This window comes from Struthio camelus, chromosome 3 (genome assembly GCF_040807025.1).
Source record: "Struthio camelus isolate bStrCam1 chromosome 3, bStrCam1.hap1, whole genome shotgun sequence".
Classification (NCBI taxonomy): domain Eukaryota; kingdom Metazoa; phylum Chordata; class Aves; order Struthioniformes; family Struthionidae; genus Struthio; species Struthio camelus.
The window spans coordinates 84,318,389-84,340,133 of record NC_090944.1 but is presented as its reverse complement, the minus strand read 5'-3'; the positions used below and the strand labels follow the sequence as shown (position 1 = coordinate 84,340,133).

The following is a 21,745-nucleotide window of genomic DNA, read 5'->3' as shown; positions in this document are numbered from 1 at the left end:
CGATGGCAAGGTTCACTTGGTTATTTACCTCACAGAGCACGGGCTCAGACAAAATTATCAAGGAGATCCTCCCGTTGAGTCACGGGGCTCAGGGTGGAATCCCTTGCTTTCTGAATTCCTGCCCAGTCCCAGGCTTAGTCAATGGTTCACAGCCAACCCTAGATACACTTAGCAGACCTTGCAAAGTCTCAGCATGCTATTAGTCACTAACCGAGGATCTGTCACAGGTACAGAGTCTCTCGACCTCAAGAAGTAACCTTGAGAGGCGTCCCAACTCAAGGGGACGCTCACGGCCATACAGCCAGCTGCCGTGCAGGAGAGCTCAATGGGCTCTAGACTGCTGCACTATTTATGGGCACGGAGTTTGACTCATGGTCATACAATATTTGGTGTGGAGGTATACTTTTTTGTTGTTCTCATGCCAGGTGTGGCAAAAGATACCTTTCTGCTGATCTCATGCTATGTAAGGAAAAATACCTTTTTGCTGATCTCATGCCACATAGGGGAAAATATACCCCCTTCTGCTGTTCTTAGGCCCATTTCTTGCCTCACCATCTGCAACCAGTATCACCTAGTTCCTCCAGGTCGGCCCTGGGCACTGTCAGCTATTAGTGGTCAGCTGGAACCCAAGATAATGGAGTTGCACTCCACCACACCTTGGGCTTGAGACTGGGGTGAGGGGGAAGCGGTAGGTACTTCCACCACAGGTACAAAATAAAAATGTTTTGTAAAATACAGGAATTAGGATAATACAATGATAAGCCTACTAAAAGATAGGAAAAAACAGAACTGGGAATAAACCTCACTTAAAATTGCTATCAGTAATCAGTTAGTATCCTTATGTTACCAATTCAGACATTCAAGCAGAATGAAGAAATGACTGGGTCAGATTATTTTTTGTCATTGCTTTATGTCTTGTCATAAAACCAAAGCGGCATCTGACAGTCAGTGCAGAGTTGCATAACCCATGTTAACAGGGTTAGCTTTTTCCTGAAGATTGCTGTGAAGAGCTCCAGAAATTGAGTGCAAAGTCTCAGGAGATTTTTTTTATCAGAATGAACATGACTTCAACTTGAAATACATCTGAAACAGAAATAGTTTTGCAGTCTCTTAAAGCAGAGAATTAATAGTCAGTTTACACATCCGTTTTTTGTTTCCTAGTCTTGCTCTCATCAATGGGCCAGACTTTGATATTTTTAATTTTTTCTTAGCTTTATTGCCCCCTTCCCAGTGAACTACAGAATTGTCGCAAAGCAAAACACTTCTGCAGGAGAAGAAAGGAAATGACAGTGTCACATACTAGCCATCATTATGCAGTGGAAATGTAGTCAGGATTTTGGGTTCTCTGGCACCAGCTCTGCCATGGACTAATTTTGGCTGTGAACTCTCTTGCATGTTGTCATTTTATAACACCCTATTATACCCAAACTGTCCACTGTTGGGAGCGAGGGTTGAGCACTTAACATTTCCATTATGTCTATCATCTGAGGATCTCTAAGAGTTTTCAAGAAATTAAGGAGAAGTTGCTTGAAAGGAAGAACAGTATCCCAAATATGGCCGTCTGGTTTTTCTTTTTTCAGGTCGGCTCCTGACATTTGCCTCTTCTTTTTGGCAATATTTCTTCTAGTGATTTTTGAGGCATTGGAAATGTTAGGCTTCTCGGAGCATGGCAGATATCGCATAGTTGCAGTTGAAGTCTTTAGCAGAGCGCAGACCATGCTGACCATGTGTTAAATGTTGTATTGTTAGAGAAGCATTTCTTGTCAGAATTTTTGGTTGTAAAATAGGCAAGTTTCATGTCATAAAAACTTTTGGATGAAACCTTAAATCTTTTGTTGGATGCTTAAGCAGACTATCTACTCAAGTATGTTCTAGCTAGCTTTCCCAGAGATTAACCTTTGAGGATCAACTGGAAGAAACATAATTGCTGGGCTGTTGAGACACAGGGTTTATGAAGTTGTATAATAATCTGACTAGGGGTGACAATGTAAGTTTACCAGTACAGGTCATCTGTGTCTTTCTTGCTTACACTTTTTGGGAAATCAGGCTTTTTTTTTTTTTTTTATGAAGCTTTATTCTATCTGCATTATTTTTTAACAGCTACCTTTAATCACATTCATTTCCAAAATTACTAGGAATTTTGTTGATTGCACGTTCGTTTCCAATAGAGGTGAGATCTTTTCAATTGATACCTTTTTAGATAAGTTTTGCCAGAGAAATTTCTCTGATTTTTTTTTCATTAAACTTCTTTAAGATGCTAGGCTGCAGGGTTGACATGAGAGCAAATCTTTAATTTAAAATTCCAGTTACTTTAGAAAAAATATTGAAGCCTCATTAAAGAATGCCTATTCTAGAAAACGTTTAAAGATGTGATTAATTTTAAGCACATTTGTGTGTATTTGCTCTTACCTGGAGCTCATTTCTAACATGAAGCCCAGACTGAGCAGCAGTTGAAACAGAAAACAGTCATGAAATGTTTTATTTAGTCTGCAGACTTTGGGTCATATCATTTAATGCATAAAAACTATAGCATCTTAGGTGAACGAGAAGGACTGCTTAAATCTCTACTGTGAAACAGTTCAGTTTTCAGGTGATGTGCAATATCCTTGCAATGTCTGAGGTTTTTTTCTTTTTCTTCCTGTGTCAGAATCATTCCTTGGTATATGTTGCAAATCTTCAAACCATTTGGAAATAACACTGAGATACTTTAAAAAATGTGCATCCTGTTTATACAGCATGCATGTGAACAAATGATGACACATTTTCTCTTTTGTATGTTTCTGATTAAATCCATATTCAGTGTAATTAGGGAATCTTTATCGCTAGATTCCTTGCAGCTGCTTGGATGGTTCAGGTTTGACAATGCTAGGTTTGTGATTTGATGGCTCAGCAACCTCAGCAAAAGAGACAAAATGTGTGTGTAGTGGACATTTTACTACTATTTCAGTAGGAACTGGATAAACTTTTCCACACTTTGCAATGTCTTGTATACCAGCCAGTAACTGCATTTTTTTCAGGTTGTTAGCTATGTTATAGTTTGAGTCCTGCTGACTCTCATCCCCCAAATATTAGTATGTGGCTGTGTTTTAATTTTAGATTAACTGATCTTTTATTTTGCTGCTGTTGTTGTTTTTTCCTATGGCTCAAGTCTGAATAAGCTTGTCGTATGCTTCCACAGTCATCCTTCTTGTCCTTTTGACAGAGTCCCTTGATACAGGTTAATGTTATATACCTACATATTTATTTCATGCGTACATATATATATAAACTCACTTAATATGTATGCATACGTCTGGCATTGCTGGTGGGTGTTGTATGGGGCGCCCTTCTCCAGTGGCGGGTACAATGTCTGGGTGCACCCTGTCAGAGCTAAGACAAGCTCACCTCCTCTATGTTTGCCATTTCAGAGCTGCTGCCAGCGTGCCTCCTTTGCCACGGTATATCTTGTGGCTTAATTTGAGGCTGCTGGCTGGACAGCGAGAGTATTCAGATTTTCCATGCCTTTAGCTGAGGAGCTTCTCCTCCAGTGTGGCATACTGGTGGTACTGAGTGTTTGGGGGAAAGGGGATACTGCCTGTGAACACCTTGCACTTGGATAGTCACTGGTAATGGCATAGCCACCAATCTTGTGTTGGGTTTTACTTTTTTTTTTTTTTTTTTTTTAAAGTGGTGCATTTTGAAGGAGTTTAAACTCTTCAGTGATATCTGCTGATTTCCTACTTGTATCAACCCTAGCTGATCACTCTCCCTCTTCTCTCTCCTGCCACATAGTTTTTCCTCTCTTTATTAGCTTACCAATCAGTCAAAGGTTTAGGGCTTAGGAAAGTACTTCATCTCCCTCCCAGCCACAGTGATTAGTGAATTGTTCTTTTTTTAGAGCCAGTTTCCACTGTAGACAGATGCAAACAGAAACAACAAACAGTAAGAGAGGCAGTTCTTAATCCTATCGGTTCTTAAAATCTGGCTCTTAGTTACTGAGAAACTGTTCCAACTGCAACGGGAAAAAATAGCCAGGATTTAGAACTGCCAAAACAAGTTTGCGACCATACCGTACTAGTTCTGTGAATACTGCTACCAGTGTATTTTTTCCTCACCACTAAGTGCTGAAGATGCTATAGCATCTGTTTAAATAGACAGGAGTGGGTCAAGAAAAATGTAAGAAACTATTTGGTCATCAGGACTTTTATTTTATTAAAATCCTTTCCTCTGCCTCAGCCACTTTTGCGAAGAAAAAAATTTTAACCAGTCTTTCTGCAGCACGCGACGAAGCTTGACCGTTACTCCAAATGAAGGACAAAACAATTTACAGAGTGTAATAAAAGAGTTTCTCTTAGATATTTCTGAAGAAAGCTTGTCTGTTTCTCAATCAGGCATGCAGTCAGACTGAATTTTAAAGTTACATTTATTTCTAATCTATTAACGGCTGTCCTGGTAGGAGAGGTGAAAAGTAGTGGAATTGTCCAAATGGGTTTTTTTTTTTCTTTTAAGACTGCTGGGACCTTTAATTAAAGCCAACCACTGAGTGCAAAAGAAAAATGTAAGAGCCAATTGGAAAGAATACAGAGCATTCACTTCCATTTCTTTGGTAGTTTATACCAACCATAGAACGTAAAACAAATTTCTAAGAGATGAGCTCAGTGTTAGGATATTTTCAGGAGAGATTAATCTTGCGATTAAATATGAATGTACAGAACTATAGAGATCATGAATAAATCAAGGATTACTGGCAGACTTGCTTTAATTTGTGTTTTTGCCATTTTAAAAATGTTTAAGAAAGTCAGTATTGAAATGCTTCCTGTACTGCAGTGCAGTCAGGCCTATTAGTTCATACTGTACTGTAGCTTGTAATTGGATAGAGCCACAGAAGCATCATTATAGTACTTCTGCAGAAGTGGACTCCTCCATTTCTACTTAATACGTTTCTTTCTTATCTTACAAATATTAAAATCTTGGGATCATAACTCCTGGGTCTGCTTGAAACAATGTTAAATCACTTCTTGATATGACCACCTACCGATTTCTCCTAAATTTCTTTACCCCTTGAATGCCTTTTGAATGAGGATGAACTACTTCAGTGCTGTCTTTCTGGCTTTGAATTCAAAAACCTTGGAAATATAGTATATATGCACCTGAAGTGGGTATACTTTCCATTCCGTTCTTCTGAACAGGTTTCAACTGCAAAGATTTAATAAACATTTTGAATGTAGTCTTGTTAGTCTTTATGCAACTGAACATTTAGGCAGAAACATTCAACAAATGCTGCAGAGAAAGGAGAAATGAAAATTCTGTGAGGATGTTGGGATCTGTCATCCATCCCCAGTAATCAGTACGAAATCATTTCCCCAAAATGACTAGACATTGCATGCATTTGTTGATTTTAAATGATTCAAGTGGTATGCCATCCGGCATTCCCCTTGAGCAGCTACTGTACTTCCCAGCAAGTCTCTGGATCTGAAACAGTTTTCTTGATTTTTTCAACCTCAATTTTTTCATTTGTTGCAATCATCCCAGTACTTCCAGTTATGCTCCAGAGCTTGACATGTACCTTAGGAAAAGGGAATCAGTGAAGGGAAAGTACGTGGAAGTAGATGTGGATATCCAGGAAAGAAATGTGATTAATACTAAGCATGACTTATGTCTTCGCTGCTGCTCTTGCTTTAAGCTGTTTCGTATGGCCAGCTCTGACTTGTGCTGTTTCTGGTCTCAGTTCAGAGCTTGTGTACTTTTGTCCCTAATCAACCCAAGGATGGCTTAGATTTTAGCATAAAATAGGAGTTCCTGAAATACCATTTTTTTTTCTTTTCTAGTGATAGCAAAGAAAACCTAATAAATATTAGGTCAAAAATTACTTAATGTTGGATTAAAACAAAAAGCTATTCTGGTTTTCTGATATTTCTCTTATTGTGTCACATAGCTGCTTCTAAGTAAATCAAGAACTAGAATAGGTTACACTTATTGTATAATTTTATTAGGAGATACTGTAAGAAGCCATATAGTTTAATTAATTTGGCCTGACACTCCTGATTTGTTTACAGATCAAAAAAAAGTAGTCAAAATAGTAAAGATAAATAAAACTATTGTAAATGTTGTAAATGGACAGCTGGCCATCTGTAACTCCGTTTGGATTACAAAAATTACAAAATTCCAGCTGCAGTGTTAGAACCTAAAAGGAGAGTAGATGGAAACGAAAGGAGCTAGTGCCTCTCATCTGTGTTGCAGATCTCTTCAAGGAAGTGGCAGGCCCCACAGAAATGTGTGATCAGAGGCAACTTGGTCTGCTGCTTCACGATGCTATCCAGATCCCAAGGCAGCTGGGCGAAGTGGCAGCATTTGGTGGCAGTAATATTGAACCCAGTGTCCGGAGCTGCTTCCAACAGGTAAGACAGTAAAAAGCTTCATGTGGAAAAACCTATTTCTGACGTCCTAGGATTTACTCTTAAGTGATACAAAAAGAAGAGAGGAATTTAAAAACATCCATTAAGTTTTTGGACAGAAATGAATACGCACCTGCAAGTAAATGTGGGAGGTTATTGTTAAAATGCAGCTGTAAAAGATGATTTATTGTTCAGGAGAAGATCAAACAAATTACTTTCTAGTAGAAAGAATTTATAAATCCTTATGGTTATTGGCAGCTCCAAATGCTCTTAAAACTTTTTGTAGCAGCCAATTATCCTGCTTTGCATCTTTCAGAGCAACCTGATACTATGAGAACAAACAACATGCTTTTTCCTGCTGGAACAAGATAAGATCTCAACAGAACAAGAAAATGATATTGATACTGATTTTTGACCCTGCACATCAGGAAATTATTTAGCATTATTTTTCTCATGAAAGAGCTTGCAGAGGTACAAAATTTCAAGCATAGTCATTTATATATCATAAGCCTTTCTGCAGCAGACCAGAACATGGAATAAAGCTATCTTACAGCCTGCTGTTCAGCTCCATACTACATGCAGGGGGTTAATGAGCCTGCAAGGAACATCTATCTTTTTAAAGAAGATGGAAAGAAAAAAGAGGATATTGTAATGGAACACAACCTTAATGCAGAATTTGTCAAGGATGCCTGAGGCTCTGACTGTTTGATAGTGATAACTATACTGCCTAAGTGTATTATTTCTGAGGAAATGACTGCTTTGAGCATTGTCAGCAGCTATATATGGGTTAAAAATTCACTATACCATGTATAAAACTCCTGACTTTAAATAATATTTATGATTTTATTAAATCCAACAGATTGAATGTTAGAGGAAACTTTTAGAGCACTTTTCTTTCACCATTATTTTATAGCCACTTCTATGGTTTCATCCAGTGCTGTGAAAAATGCAGTTGTTAGCTTTTTTTTTCAGAACTATTAGATTCGTTTCTGGACTGGATGACTGGAATTGAAAGAATGCTTGTCCCAGTCATGAATAAATTTGCTGGATCCATATGGAAGTTAGTTGACCAATTAACCATATAAGATTCTCCTTGAGGTTTTAATATTGTTTCTTCAGACAGAGACAGTAGGCCTCAAGTGGTACAAGTCATGGTGAAATAAATTATTCATTTGTTGTGGCAGATATTGTGTCCCTTGATGATGATTATGTCCCTTGAGGATCTGCCCCTTCTCCAATGCTGTTCAGTTATGGATGAGGCATACTAGCAAGATAGTATTTAAATACAGCGTATGGCATTATGATTATACCAATGAGGCAGTTACATCCTTCATCTCAAATGAGTGCTACAAATTCAATTCCTGGTCTGTAGGAGAGCATAGATGAAGTAAGCAACTGTATGTCAGAGCTATCTCAAGCTTAGCCTTGTGAAAACAAGTAATTTGCTGGTGGGTAAAGCAGGTAATTGCTTATTCCTTTCTTCTTTGCTACTCCCGAAATGGCAAAGGTCTGCTTGGTTTATGAACAGGCTGAGAATACTGGTGTTGTTCTTGGTCATGTCTGTTCAAGAGCAACTTTCAAGTTGTGTTCTATGTACTTGCTGTGAGCTCAGAACGACAACCTCTGTCTTACTGCTGTAAAATATGATTAACATAATACCTTTTTAGCCAGGCTTCTCTGTTGATTACAGCTTAAAGAGAATGTGGAAACATGTTTGTTTGCTTCTTAGAACAATCATGTTAATATTTTAGCTGAACTGTACTCTCACAGTGTTTGCCTATACAGGGCAGATTTATTTTCCTCTTTTTATATTTATTTGTTTGTTTGTTTGTTTATTTGGCACGCTAACTTGACTTAGAATATAACGAAGAAATTTTTCTCAAGTCTCTTGGCACTTAGCAGACCCATGCAGGCAGTACTGACTTCTAGTGATCTGGCATCCATATGTCAAAAGACAGCCATGTTTTTAGTGTGTCAAAAATGCAGAATATTCTTCCCCTTAGTGTTCTGTTCCTTGTTTCTCAAGTCCTTTTGCTTTGAGGGTGGTTTTATTATGCACTGCTCCTTCTTTATTACCTTCTATCTCCTCTATTCCAGTTGTTCACCCCTATGTATTCTTACTGACCAACTTCCCATTGTTTTCTTTCTTTGCATTTTAATAAAAATTGTTTCTTGTATCTTTTAATTGGTTTTACATTAATCTGGCATGGAAAAAATTGACATAGGAGTTGTTTTGTTTTGGGGAATTGAATTCCAAGGAAAATATGTTTGTTTGTTTGTTTTTTGCTCACCAGAACCACAATAAGCCAGAAATTACTGTAAAGCAATTTATAGATTGGATGCGGTTAGAGCCACAGTCTATGGTATGGCTTCCAGTTCTACACAGAGTGGCAGCTGCAGAAACAGCAAAACATCAGGCCAAGTGCAACATTTGCAAAGAATGTCCGATTGTTGGCTTCAGGTAAGAGGAGAGTTGGGTACAGGGTTTTTCTGAAAATTAGTTTACAATTGATTTACATCTTCCAACAAAAACAGTTTTTTTCTGTTTACTTTTCCACTATTTTCCTGCTTTAAGATGGGATCTGTCTCCTGTAGTCTGCTTATACTGTGGATCGCACTGCAGGAGCACATGAGCCACTCCATTTCTATCTCTTGCAGAACTGCTGTTAGACACTAAGTGGTTTTGTGCCAGACAGGTGTGCAGAGAGTGCTCTCGTCAGGTATTTTGGCATTGGTGGATCCTATAAATAGCAAACGAAGTATAAATACACCTGTGTATTCAGTGGGCATGACACCAACAGGAGCTGATCAGTGAGAAAAATGAGGTATCATTTCATATCTACGTCTCATATCTACGTTCATATCTACGTCTTACACAGAGTGAGAGAACTCAAGACAGGCAGAATGGCTGTCTCTGCGCTGTGCTGCAAATAATTCTTGTGAAATAAACTAGCTCATACTAGCCAATATTAAATCACCCTTCAGCAGCAATCTTTCCTTGCTTGGCACAAATGTTAATATATTACTGTGATGAGATTTGCACAATTCCTGTCTGGAAGCACTGACCATAATCCAACTTTGGTCTGTTCAAAGGAAGCCTGTGAATTCTGAAAGAAAAACAGTTCTGGGAATTTTCTTTGTTTTTCTCCTAAACTATGATTTTACTATAAAGTACTATCGCTGGGCATTGGATGGCTGGTACCTTTGTGTGTTCTGTTACAATTTGCATGCGTTTGTATATTGATTGCTCCAGTGCATAAAATTGTACGGAACAAACTAAGGGAGAAGAGCTAAACGTAATAGGCTCTTTGCTCTGTTGCGATCTGTTGTGTAAGGTGTGTGTATTATTTGGGAACTATGTGGGGCAGTCTCCTTTTCAAGTGATTCTAAGGCTTTTTTAGGGTGTCTGGGCAGATGAGTCACTTTTGTTCCCCATGCTTTCTGTTCCTCCTTCCCTCTGTTGTGTTAAAGGACAATAAGAGGAAGAGGAAGTCGATGAGGCCTTCTACAGACAGCTGGAAGTAGCCTCACGATCACAGGCCCTGGTTCTCATGGGAGACTTCAACCACCCTCACATCTGCTGGGAAGACAGCACAGCTAGGCACAAACAGTCAAAGAGGCTCCTGCAGAGCACTGAGGATAATTTCTGGACCCAGGTGGTGGAGACGCCAATGAGGAGAGGTGCATTGCTAGACCTTGTACTAACGAACAAAGAAGGTCTAGTTGGAGATGTGAAGGTTGGAGGCAGCCTTGGCTGCAATGACCATGAGATGGTGGAGTTCAGGATCCTGCGAGGAGGGAGCAGGGCAATAAGTAGGATCACAACCCTGGACTTCAGGAGAGCAAACTTTGGCCTCTTCAGGGACCTACTTAGGGGAATCTCATGGGGTAGGGCCCTAGAAGGAAGGCAGGTCCAGGAGAGCTGGTTAATATTCAAGTATCACCTCTTCCAGGCTCAAGACAGGTGCACCCCTCTGAGGAAGAAGTCGAGCAAAGCGGGCAGGAGACCTGCATGGATGAGCAAGGAACTCCCGGCAAGACTCCAACAGAAGAAGGAAGTCTACAGAATGTGGAAAAGGGGACAGGACAGGCCACTTGGGAGGAATACAGGGACATTGTCAGAGTATGCAGGGATGCGACAAGGAAGGCTAAGGCCCATTTGGAATTCAACCTGGCAAGGGATGTCAAGGACAACAAGAAAGGGTTCTTCAAATACATCAAGAGCAAAAGGAAGACTAGGGAAAATGTGGGCCTGCTGCTGAATGGGGCGGGTGCCCTGGTAACAAAGGCTACAGAGAAGGCAGAGTTATTGAACGCCACCTTTGCCTCAGTCTTCACTGCTAAGGCCAGTCCTCAGGAATGCCAAATCCTGGGGACAAGAGAGGAAGTCTGGAGAAAGGAAGACTCTCCCTTGGTGGAGGAGGATCGGGTTAGAGATCTTTTGTCCAAACTTGACATCCACAATTCCATGGGCCCCGATGGGATGCATCCCTGAGTGCTGAGGGAGCTGGCGGATGTTATTGCTAGGCCACTTCCATCATCTTGGAGATGGAGGAAAGGTCCTGGAGATCAGGAGAGGTGCCTGAGGACTGGAAGAAAGCCAATGTCACGCCAGTCTTCAAAAAGGGCCAGAAGGAGGAGCCAGGAAACTACAGGCCTGTCAGCCTCACCTGAATCCCAGGAAAGGTGATGGAGCAGCTCCTCCTGGAGGTCCTCACTAAGCATGTGGAGGACAAGAAGGTGATCAGGAGTAGTCAGCATGGATTCACCACAGGGAAATCATGCTTGACCAACCTGATAGCCTTCTGTGATGGGATGACTGGCTGGGTAGAGGAGGGGAGAGCAGTGGATGTTGTCTCCCCGGACTTCAGCAAGGCTTTGGACACTGTCTCCCCTCGCATCCTTGTAGGGAAACTCAGGAAGTGTGGGCTGGATGAGTGGACGGTGAGGTGGACTGAGAACTGGCTGGATGACAGAGCTCAGAGGGTTGTGGTCAGTGGCACAGAGTCTGGCTGGAGGCCTGTAACTAGCGGTGTCCCCCAGGGGTCAGTACTGTTCAATGTATTCATCGATGACCTGGAGGAAGGGACAGAGTGCACCCTCAGCAAGTTTGCTGATGATACTAAACTGGGGGGAGTGGCTGACACACCAGAAGGCTGTGCTGCCATTCCGAGGGACCTGGACAGGCTGGAGAGCTGGGCAGAGAGGAACCTCCTGAAGTTGAACAAAGGCAAGGGCAGGGTGCTGCACCTGGGGAGGAATAACCCCATGCCCCAGGACAGGCTGGGGGCTGACCTGCTGGAAAGCAGCTCTGCAGAGAAGGACCTGGGAGTGCTGGTGGACAACGAGTTGAGCATGAGCCAGCAGTGTGCCCTTGTGGCCAAGAAGGCCAATGGTCTCCTGGGGTGCATTAGGCAGAGTGTTGCCAGCAGGTGGAGGGAGGTGATGCTGCCCCCTCTCCTCAGCCCTGGTGAGGCCTCACCTGGGAGTACTGTGTCCAGCTGTGGGCTCCCCAGTGCAAGAGAGGCATGGCCCTACTGGAGAGAGTCCAGCGGAGGGCTACAAAGAGGAAGAGGGGACTGGAGCATCTCTCCTGTGAAGAAAGGCTGCGAGAGCTGGGCCTGTTGAGGCTGGAGAAGAGAAGACTGAGAGGGGATCTCATCAACGTGTACAAGTATCTGAAGGGGGAGTGTCGAGAGGATGGGGCAGACTCTTCTCCGTGGTGCCCAGCAACAGGACAAGACATAACAGGCGCAAACTGAACCACAGGAAGTTCCAGCTGAACATGAGGAAAAACTTTTTCCTGTGAGGGTGACAGAGCACTGGAGCAGGTTGCCCAGAGAGGTAGTGGAGTCTCCTTCGCTGGAGATATTCAAAACCCACTTGGACGCGGTCCTGTGTAGTGTGCTCTAGCTGACCCTGCTTGAGTGGAGGGGTTCGACTGGATGATCTCCAGAGGTCCCTTCCAACTTCAGCCATTCTATATGATTCTGTAGTAGCATAGGAATCTTGGGGTCAGATTCATCTTACCTAGTCTTGGACATACTAGCTTTAGTCAGATTTCTAAGACTGAGCTGGTAACCCTCTTCTTCTCTATCAATATAGAGATGTAAGTACTTCCAGAAGGAATTAATTTAATCCAACTTTGTTGCTTGTGTTAAGGTGAGATGAAAATTCCTCTAAGTATTTCTGTTTTTCTGAATTAAGGCTTGAGGGAGCCTAGGGTGACTAAGCCCCAGTGTAGATCTCTAACTTTCAGATGCCAAAGTTAAGGCTGATGAATCTTTTCTATACTGACCTTTCTTGTGCAGAGAAGAAACAGAAGGGCATAGAGCCAGAAGACAAAAGGGCAGGAGTGTGCATGGAGGAGAAGGGAGGACAAAAGAATGACTCAAATCGAAATCATTTCTATGTTGAAGCTAGAGATCTGCAACAGCAAAAGTATCTCACATCTTAGCAGAAGGTGGATGTGGCCATTTAACACACAGACTCTAAATAAAGATTCTGAACAGTTGCATCAGCATCCTTAAAAGTGAACCTTGGCATTAATACATACATATCGTCTTGCAAAACAAAACATAAAACTCTGCAGGAGAAAAATGTGGATTGGTGCTGAAAACTGTTCTCAGAAAGCAATTTAACTTAAACTTTAACTATTCAGTCGCTATTCAGTTTGCTTCGTTTAGCTCGTTTTAGTTTCATACTAATGATATAGCCTCTATAGCCTCACCCAATCAGAACGGCATGCTATAAAAAACAGTAGGTGGAGTATCGAATTCTTGCTTTAGTCAACTTTAGTGGGGAAAAAAAACTTTTTAAAAGTACTTAATTTTTAAACTTAATTTTATATTATTTTATATTTCATGAACTTTAAGCAAGTTTCAAGAGTTTTAGGGTCTGATTCATGGGTTTAGAATTTCTGAGCATCAAAAGGATGTAAAAAATGTAAATATAAAAATATATAAACTTAAGGCACTCTGGTTCATAAACTTTTTTTCTGAGATACCAACTGATGACTAAAAAACAGAAAAAACTAATGTAACATAATTTTAAGTCATTTTAAACTCTGAAATTTTAAACTCTTTGCATTTCATCTGTAGAGCTGACCCCTTTCTAGATTTTATCTGTAAGTTTGTATTGTGTAAGACTTTATATTTCAAAGTGACTTGGACAACAGATGATTCACACTGGTTCTCTCTGTGGCATTAAAGGCTGAAATTTTTTTTTAATTGTTCCATGAAGTGACCTTTGCAATGTAGGAAGGTCATACAAAGTACTAAGAGGTCTGTGGGTTTCCTGTTGCTGTTCGAGCTGCTGCAGTGGCACAGGTGCCTCTGGTTATGCAGCTGTGACAAATCTTTGCAGCGGCTTGTCCTCTTCATGCACATCCACACACCAAGGTGCTGTCCAAGATAATCCTGATAAACCCACTATGCCCTTGTGCTGCTGGAAAGCAGAGGACACCATTTCAAAGGGTAATTTGCCTCCTGAAGCTTAATAACAAGTCAATGTTAGACTTACACCTAGGAAGCTCTAATCACTTTGTTTAATGTCTTCATAGGTACCGGAGCTTAAAACATTTCAACTATGATGTCTGCCAGAGCTGTTTCTTTTCTGGTCGTACAGCTAAGGGGCATAAATTGCATTACCCAATGGTGGAGTATTGTATACCTGTGAGTACCTATTTACTGACCATTTCTAAGAGATTATTTTTACATTATTTGTGGTCTAGAATTTCTTCTTAGTCTTATGACACCTAGCTATTCTTCCAGGACTTTTTTTTTTTTAATATATGTATGTGTGAATGTGCGTATGTATATATACATATACACAAAATACCTAGGGCCTAGTCTTCTGCGTTTCTCTCAGAAATTCATTAAGGACTTGGCTAGTGCTGTTGATTTATGGGAGCATATTGTAGAAATAGGGTAGCAGTATCCACTGCTCAGATAACTTCATTTTTGATCTTTGAAACAAAGCTGGAATACTGAATATAATTGTAGCATGTACACACGAACACACATATGCATTTGTAAGGGCGAGAGCATGTCAAGGAAAATGGACTTGTTTTACCATTGCCATATTATAGCAAAGAATATTTTAATATTTTAGTAATGTAATCTAGTATTTTTAAAGGTGCACAGTTGTTGCTTTCAGATCTAACATTTTGCTTGCTTCATCAAAATGTGTTTGGAAATTCATGTCACAATTTATTCCCCTAAATAATTGCCATTTATTGGGATATTTACAAATTAGTGTGTGGCTGGAAAAAAAATATATATTTTTTTTTTTAGCCAGAAATGGTTTGGATTTTGCCTTTGTGAGTTTTGACTAAGAAAAATTAACTTCATAATTCAACATTTTCTTGATGACGTGTTTAAACAAGATTTTTCTAAGAGATTTTCTAGGAGACTTTCTTAAGTGAAGTAGTGGGCAACCTTGTATAATTATTTCAATTTTCTGGATTTTTACTTGATAATCTCTTACATTCATAGGAATTTTAACTCAGGCACAGAATAATTAATAAGATAATCTGTCTATAACTTAAACAACAGTGGTCAAAGTTCTGTATACTGAGAATAAATTCAGGTCAGAATGTAATTTTCTTTTATAAAGCTTATTTCAAATACAGTTGCAAGATCCTATGGGTTCTTTTACTAGCAAAAAATCATTGAGTTATTCGGCTGTCTTTTGCTGTAGTAGGTGGAATTACTAACTGTGTTTTCCCACTCTTTTTCATCTTACATATGCCTTCAATAATGGAATTCAAATTCTGTCAAGTAGCGTTTTTCACTTCATTATAATCAGAAGGAACAGTGACTTAACGTTAATTTAGTTTCATTAATTCTATAACCTAATGTTAGAATTGGATTGATAAATTGGCACGTCAGATACTGTAGCTATATAAATGAAACTAGTCTGAAGAAATACTTGTAGTAGATTACAACTTTATTGTTTTTCAACCAGTTTTAATGCTCATTGTATTTTGTGATTATTTTTCTCTTTCCATCTTTTCTTTTCCCTTCTCACCTTCCTGAAAACTTACTGGCTGATTAAGGGATATGGTTTGAAAATTATAGCACTTAGTTGGAGGTAGAGGTGTGTTATGTGCAAATACATGATTGTATTTAACAGAATGGATGGACATGTGCTGGATATAAAACAATTTATAATATTTTTATGCATTACAGATATTCTTTATCTGCTTTGGCAACAGTTTTTCACATGTTTCTTTATGTAGAGCCTAGGATTTTCTTAGTGCAATTGAAAGACTAAAGTTCTTAGACTGAAACCGCTTTTGTCAAAGTGAAGCAGTTTGTACGGGCAAAGAGATGTTCTTTTTGTGCTGCTGCCTGGGCCTAGAGATGTCCTGGGCATAAATCAGTCTTGCGGCATTGCTTAGCCCATAACTGCATTTATACAACAGGATTTTTTTGATCATCAGTCTATATTTGTTTGGCTTTCTTTATTTCTGATTTCTCCTTTTTGAAAAGATTTGTTTTGTGGTAGTTTTTCTTCTTCCTATATGAAGTGAGTTTGAAGTTCAGTTTCACCAGTTTTATTGACTCTAGTCGAGAATATGTATCTGATGCAGACCATATTCATGACTTTGCATTTTCCCTTAAAAACATTAATTGCATTGTTTCCCAAACGCATGACTGATTTATAGGTCAGTCACAAATACGGGGAAAAATGCAAACTTAAAATCAACTAATCTGTAATACTTTCTTTTTTATCATTATTGTATTTGTAGTTACTATTTCATAGTTGCAGATCAGGAATCTATAGAAATATAAACAGGCATCAGTTCAGAATTTAGGCCACCCTGTGCTGGGGATCTGGAAGCATCTAATTCTTTCTGGGCACACCTAGATGTCAGGCTTCAAGGTATAACCAACTAACAGTGGACTAACAACGGACTAACATTGTGTAAGCTTATCTGCATAGTCATCTCACACTAGTAGTATGAAGTATTATCTCTAACATTAGCAGCTGTGGGATTAGTTTATAAATGGACCTAGTAAGAAAAAGCTCCCTATTTTTCTGACTTCTAATGTTTATTCCTAAGATCTGTAACGTCTGAAATTGGTTTGGGATGAAGTTTTTTTTTCCCCTCTTCTTTCACATAGTTATATCCTTTTCTGTTTTTCCTTTATACTGTTTTCCTAGTATGACATCAAAGCTTGGTTTTGCCTGTGTTCAGATGAAAGATTTTTTACCTTCAGGATAGAGAGGAGGTCTAGGGTGATTTCTTTCAGTTGCTCATTAAAAATACCGTGTTTTTAATGAGTATTTTAATACGATGTGGTTAAAGAAATACTCTTTCTATTTGGTTAATGCTATGGATTTTTGTTTTCCTCCCAAATATTAAAAAAAAAAAAAAGATGCTGAATGAACCACTGATTTGTTGTTTGTTTACCTCCTTAGCCAATATAACTAGAAAAATCTGAACACATTTACTATGTATTTTTCATAGATCCACGATCTTTTTCCTGATCAGGGTTCCTCATCTTCTTCAGTTGATGTCATGGAACAGAAACATTCATTGTTTATGTCTGTGATTTACAGAAAATTCAGAAATGAAGGCATAAGGCGTGTTATGATAGATGAGGGGTCCACCTAATAAGATATCCTTCCTGTTGCATTAGTCAAAAACACATTGGGTAATAGAAAGGGAATGAAGAATACATCTAGTGTGGGATGTGGTACTATCCCTAGAGCAAGATGGGTTATTTTTTTCCTGATGACTTCCAGGTTTTGGCAGAAGCAGCAGATGTGATATCGGAGAGAAATTTTTGGTTCTTGTTAAACTTCTTCGCATTATGTGAGTGTGACACATTTCATTTAAGTAATGACTGTCATACAGAAAAAGATATTACAGAAATGACTGGAATCCCCACTGTCCTTGGAACCAGTGACGTCTTGTATTATATTCAAGATTTCTGTTCCCACTACAAAGAGCCTATAGTTCTAAAAGAATATTAAGTGCAAAATAAGGTAACCTAGGTTAAAAATTGGTGAAGAGGTCCTTTCCATGGCATATAGGAGGAATGAATTGAATCCAGTATGGGATAATTATAAGGGGAATAAGATGACATTCTTGATTAGGGGGAGTGAAGGACAGGAAGTAGATAAGAGGTAGGAGGAGAGAATAAATTGGGACGGTTTCAAGTAGAGCAGAATAAAGGGGATGGCATATAGTGTAGGAGATGCATCAAATCAGGTGTCTAGTATTGACAGCCGTTCATTTGGAAGCTGAACCTGGGGTTAGAATTTTTCTTAGGTCTTTCTATGAGTTCACTCTATTAGCTCTAGTTCCGTAAGAAAACAGGCACAACTTGCGAGCCCACTCTAAAGGAGAGGCAATGAGAAGAACTAGTAAGGTGTGTAATCACTTTTCTCCATTCTGATTCTTTTTCCCAATGCCAATGAGTTGGATAGGAGCCTTTTCGTAGGCTTGAGAATTTGAAACGGAAGAAATGGCATACTACATGAACAAAGTTAAGGTATACCTCTTTGACTTGTGTAATCGGTGTGTACATGCAGTTGATTTCAGCTCTTCTTATGTGAGTTGAACCAGAAATAAAGAATTGATTTCACAAAAAGAATCCAGTATTATTTTTGTTATTATTTATAGTAATATACTATGGTTCATGTACTAACCTATTGTTAAACCTCTCTACATGCTGAATTCGTTTAATACAACATAATGTTCGAGGAACTTGCAAAATTCTTTTCAATAGGTTAGTAGAATTGTGTATGTGTTTAAATGGAAAAAGCAGTAGTGGTGATCTGGGTCTCTGAGATTTAAAATACATCCATATATATATAGATATATATAGATATATATAAAAGCACCAAACACCAATGAATTATGCTGTAGAATCCATTATATTACAATATACATAGCCGGAATAGAAAAAATGTCTACTCTACTAAGGTTTTGCACTTGTTAGAGCCTTTTCAACCTAATTCAAAGGCTGCTGGTGCTAAAATGAGAGTTTTGTGTCCTGTGAGGCAAAGCAGGGTACAAATACATGCATTCCTCAAACTGCCTTAAGAAAACTGTGCTCATCTCTCCTACTGTTTAACATATACTACTGTATAAATATCAAGAGTGCTAGCAATAATTAGGAAAAAAAAGGCTTAATTCCATTAACAGAGTTCACCTAGCTTGCGATTAAATTTCCTTGAAGCTGAAAGTATAACAATTCACAATAACTGCTCTAGTTATGTATTTTTTCTTTCATGCAGGATTTAGAGATGGATAAAATAAGGAATTGAACATATTTAGCAAATAACACTGTTTGTAAGTAGTAGAAGTGCAAAGCTACTGTAGTTACTTGCTCATATCTAAATATAGTCTTTTTAGAAAAAGGAGGAGACATGATTTCTAATGCAGATTTTTACAGAGATGTTTAACAATTTGCAAGATTTTCCTATAGTTAAAGTCTGGCATCTGATTCAGGAGTACTCTTAAAGAAGTATCTACATATTTTTGGGTTTTTTTTTTTTTTGGAATGGGAATTCTCTCAGTAGTGGCATATGCATTACATCGATGTGGCTTTCTGTACCAATGGGTCCTTTGATATGCAGAGGACTGCATCAGGCCTCTTTATCCAAACTGTTTCCCTTTTCAGTTCCTATATTCCACAATAAAACTCTGAAAGCAGCTTTTCTGAAGAACTGTAAAGATATCATATCAGCAGTTCTGAAATTTTTCTCGTTGCAAGCCTTATATCCGTCAAGGTCGTGACCTCAATAAAAGTACCAACAATTGCATTATTGTAGGTCTCCCCCTTCACACTTAACTGCCACAATCCCTAATTCTGGAAACTGTTTCTTGTAGACTGTACAAAATGATAGCAGCAAAGAGTAGACACTTTTATCTTCAGGGTGAAAAAATGAATAAATAATGAAGATGAAATGGATTCTGTGCACTGGCAGGAGTTAAGGTAAGATAATGCTTGGCACATTTTGAATACAATTATTATCAGTTGACTCTGTGTTTTGGCTCATGAGATTTCTTTCTCCTGCTCGGAGATGTTTTATCTAGTTTGTGAGTTGTCGTCCATTACTTTTTGCTTGCAAGCCGAGCTACTGGAAACTCTGCAAGACTCCTTAGGATTGGGTCTTTTCAGGGATTTCATGTGGTATTTAACATCCAAGATACATATTTCCCTGAGGATTGCTTTTTTATTTTAGTAATTCTTGTTGACAATTTACCTTGCAAGAAAACTGACCAGTATCTTATTTCCTTAAAGAAGGTCAGAAAACATGACAGGCAAGATGTCAGAAATTATTAGTCAAATTACAGTTGTACCCTAAAGTGAAAATTTGTTTCAGATATGATAAAGCTTATCTGCAGTGGTGCCTGTTAAGACTCCTCCTCTAGGTAACTCATCTGAAAACCTAATTGCTACTGGCATGCACAGAAGACAGTTGCATTCCTGAACATAAGCAGCCTTAGCAGTTTATAAGCAGCAAACTGACACAAGAAAGTCAGTGGTTGCATCTTGACAAGCTTATCAAGGCATGAAGCTTGGCGCTTCTCTGTTGCCAAAGCTAGATCCTTCTGTGGGGAAAGGGAGAGAAAGCAGCAAGAATAGTTGAATTGAGCTGTTTCACATGCAGAACATTATTTCCAACTGTGGAGCTGAACGATTACTCTGCCCTGAGATGAAAGGCTATCTGCTCGGAGTAGTCTTTGATAGCTAGATGCTGGATCAATATGCTTTTTGGTCCCTTCTTCGAGGTCTTTCTGTAACAGTTGCTCACATAGCTGGCTTATGGGATCTGCTACTGTTTTCCTACTTAATTTGTTAAATTCTGAGGTAAGGTAGTTACTCTTGAAATCGCAGCTTGATTTCAGTGCAGAATACTAAATTACACACGCACACATGTGCACCCCCCACAAGTTAGCCGTTTCACACCAAGAGGAGAGATTCATTCTATGAAATGCTGATATTTGAAAGTAATCACAGAAAAATGTGATCTTCACAATGCAAATGTCACTCATGTGGTAGTGATAGCCATAGATACATTTGTTATATAGCTTTGAGAAGCTAATTTTTATGGCGTCCTGTTTCATGCCTCTATCAGGACTAGTTACTCTTTAAAAATAATTTTTAAAGGTCTAAGTGCTTTGTTGAGTAGTATTGAATATATACGCTTAGAGTTAAACACACATTATTGGTTAATTGGTTTTAAGTGTCTATACAAACAAATTTAGAGAAATTAAGTCTGTCTGTCTGTCTGTCTGTCTCTCTCTGTCTCTCTCCCCTGCTTGCTACCCTGGGGAGTTTCCAAGCCTTCCAGTGTTACACAGCTGACGGCCATTTAGAGTTGGCAGCTATCGTCATATCTGCATGTACCTTAACTGTTATCGTAGATGGGTGTTACAGTTTTATTCTCTATCAAGTATTGTCAGTCTGAAGTTACAGAATTTCCTTGATTTAAGATAGCTAAAATGTTGAGAAATAAAAGCATGGAGCTTTTTTGTTTAAAGGCTTTAGAATTTACAAAAGTGTTTGGCAAGTACTTCAAGTATTTCTCATGCGGCTCCTACTAAGGAGGAGCTAGAGTGCTTCTGAACAACATAGATGCTCTTTCGTGCTGGAGATTTTCCGTCACTGGGCGCATCTTATTATAAACAAAAATTTACTTGAAACGTGCTTGATAATTCTGTGTAGTGGGTGTGTGTGCACGTTTCCTTTCAGCCGCCTGAACCCAACCCATGAATGTCTAGCTCGGGTTAATGAAAGCATTCATTAGTGAGGACCACATCTTTTCCGGGAATCAGTTTTTGCATGTATATTATACCAGCTATTTGGTTTGGCGTTAGACATTATATAAGTAATAAAGAGAATGATGAAGGCTTAGGTGTAGACTAGTCTTTTTAGCTAGTCAGGAGGTGCAGGGAAAGGAATGGGAAGTCGTCTGGGCTTTTGTTATCACTGTATTATTGTTTCTTTCAAAAAAGAATAGTTTATATGTGTGTGTGTGTGTGTAAAATACATATATACACACACAATTATTTAGTCTATTATAATGTTCTCTGTGTGTGTGTACATATATATATATCTTAGAACTCTCCTGACTGGATTATCATATTCTTGGTAGTACTCTTAACCAGTTAAGTTTTCCTAGTTCTGATAAATTAAAAATATATCACAACTGCTTTCTAAACCTACATATGAAAACTGTGCCTCAAGATCTTCTGTTTTTTTCTACTACTTTCCATATAAATCCTGCTGTGTCTTAAGTTTATGTTGTTTTATAAGGAATTTTACTTATTTTTAGTTTGTGACTTGTTATTCCTTTTTTTCCTGGCTGTATGTTGAAGAGTTCTAACGCCAGTTGGTCACTTG

The 21,745-nt window shown here is 38.9% G+C and overlaps 1 protein-coding gene across 8 annotated transcripts in view; it reads left to right on the top strand.

Annotated features, from left to right (window-relative positions):
- Positions 1-21,745, top strand: part of UTRN (utrophin) — a 402,533-nt gene that overhangs the window by 346,737 nt on the left and 34,051 nt on the right. For all 8 annotated transcript variants that reach the window (XM_068938835.1, XM_068938836.1, XM_068938837.1 and 5 more), the window contains 3 exons: positions 6,220-6,377; positions 8,669-8,835; positions 13,936-14,047. In XM_068938835.1, the coding sequence (XP_068794936.1) occupies positions 6,220-6,377; positions 8,669-8,835; positions 13,936-14,047 (437 nt within the window). The remainder of the gene's footprint in view (positions 1-6,219; positions 6,378-8,668; positions 8,836-13,935; positions 14,048-21,745) is intronic.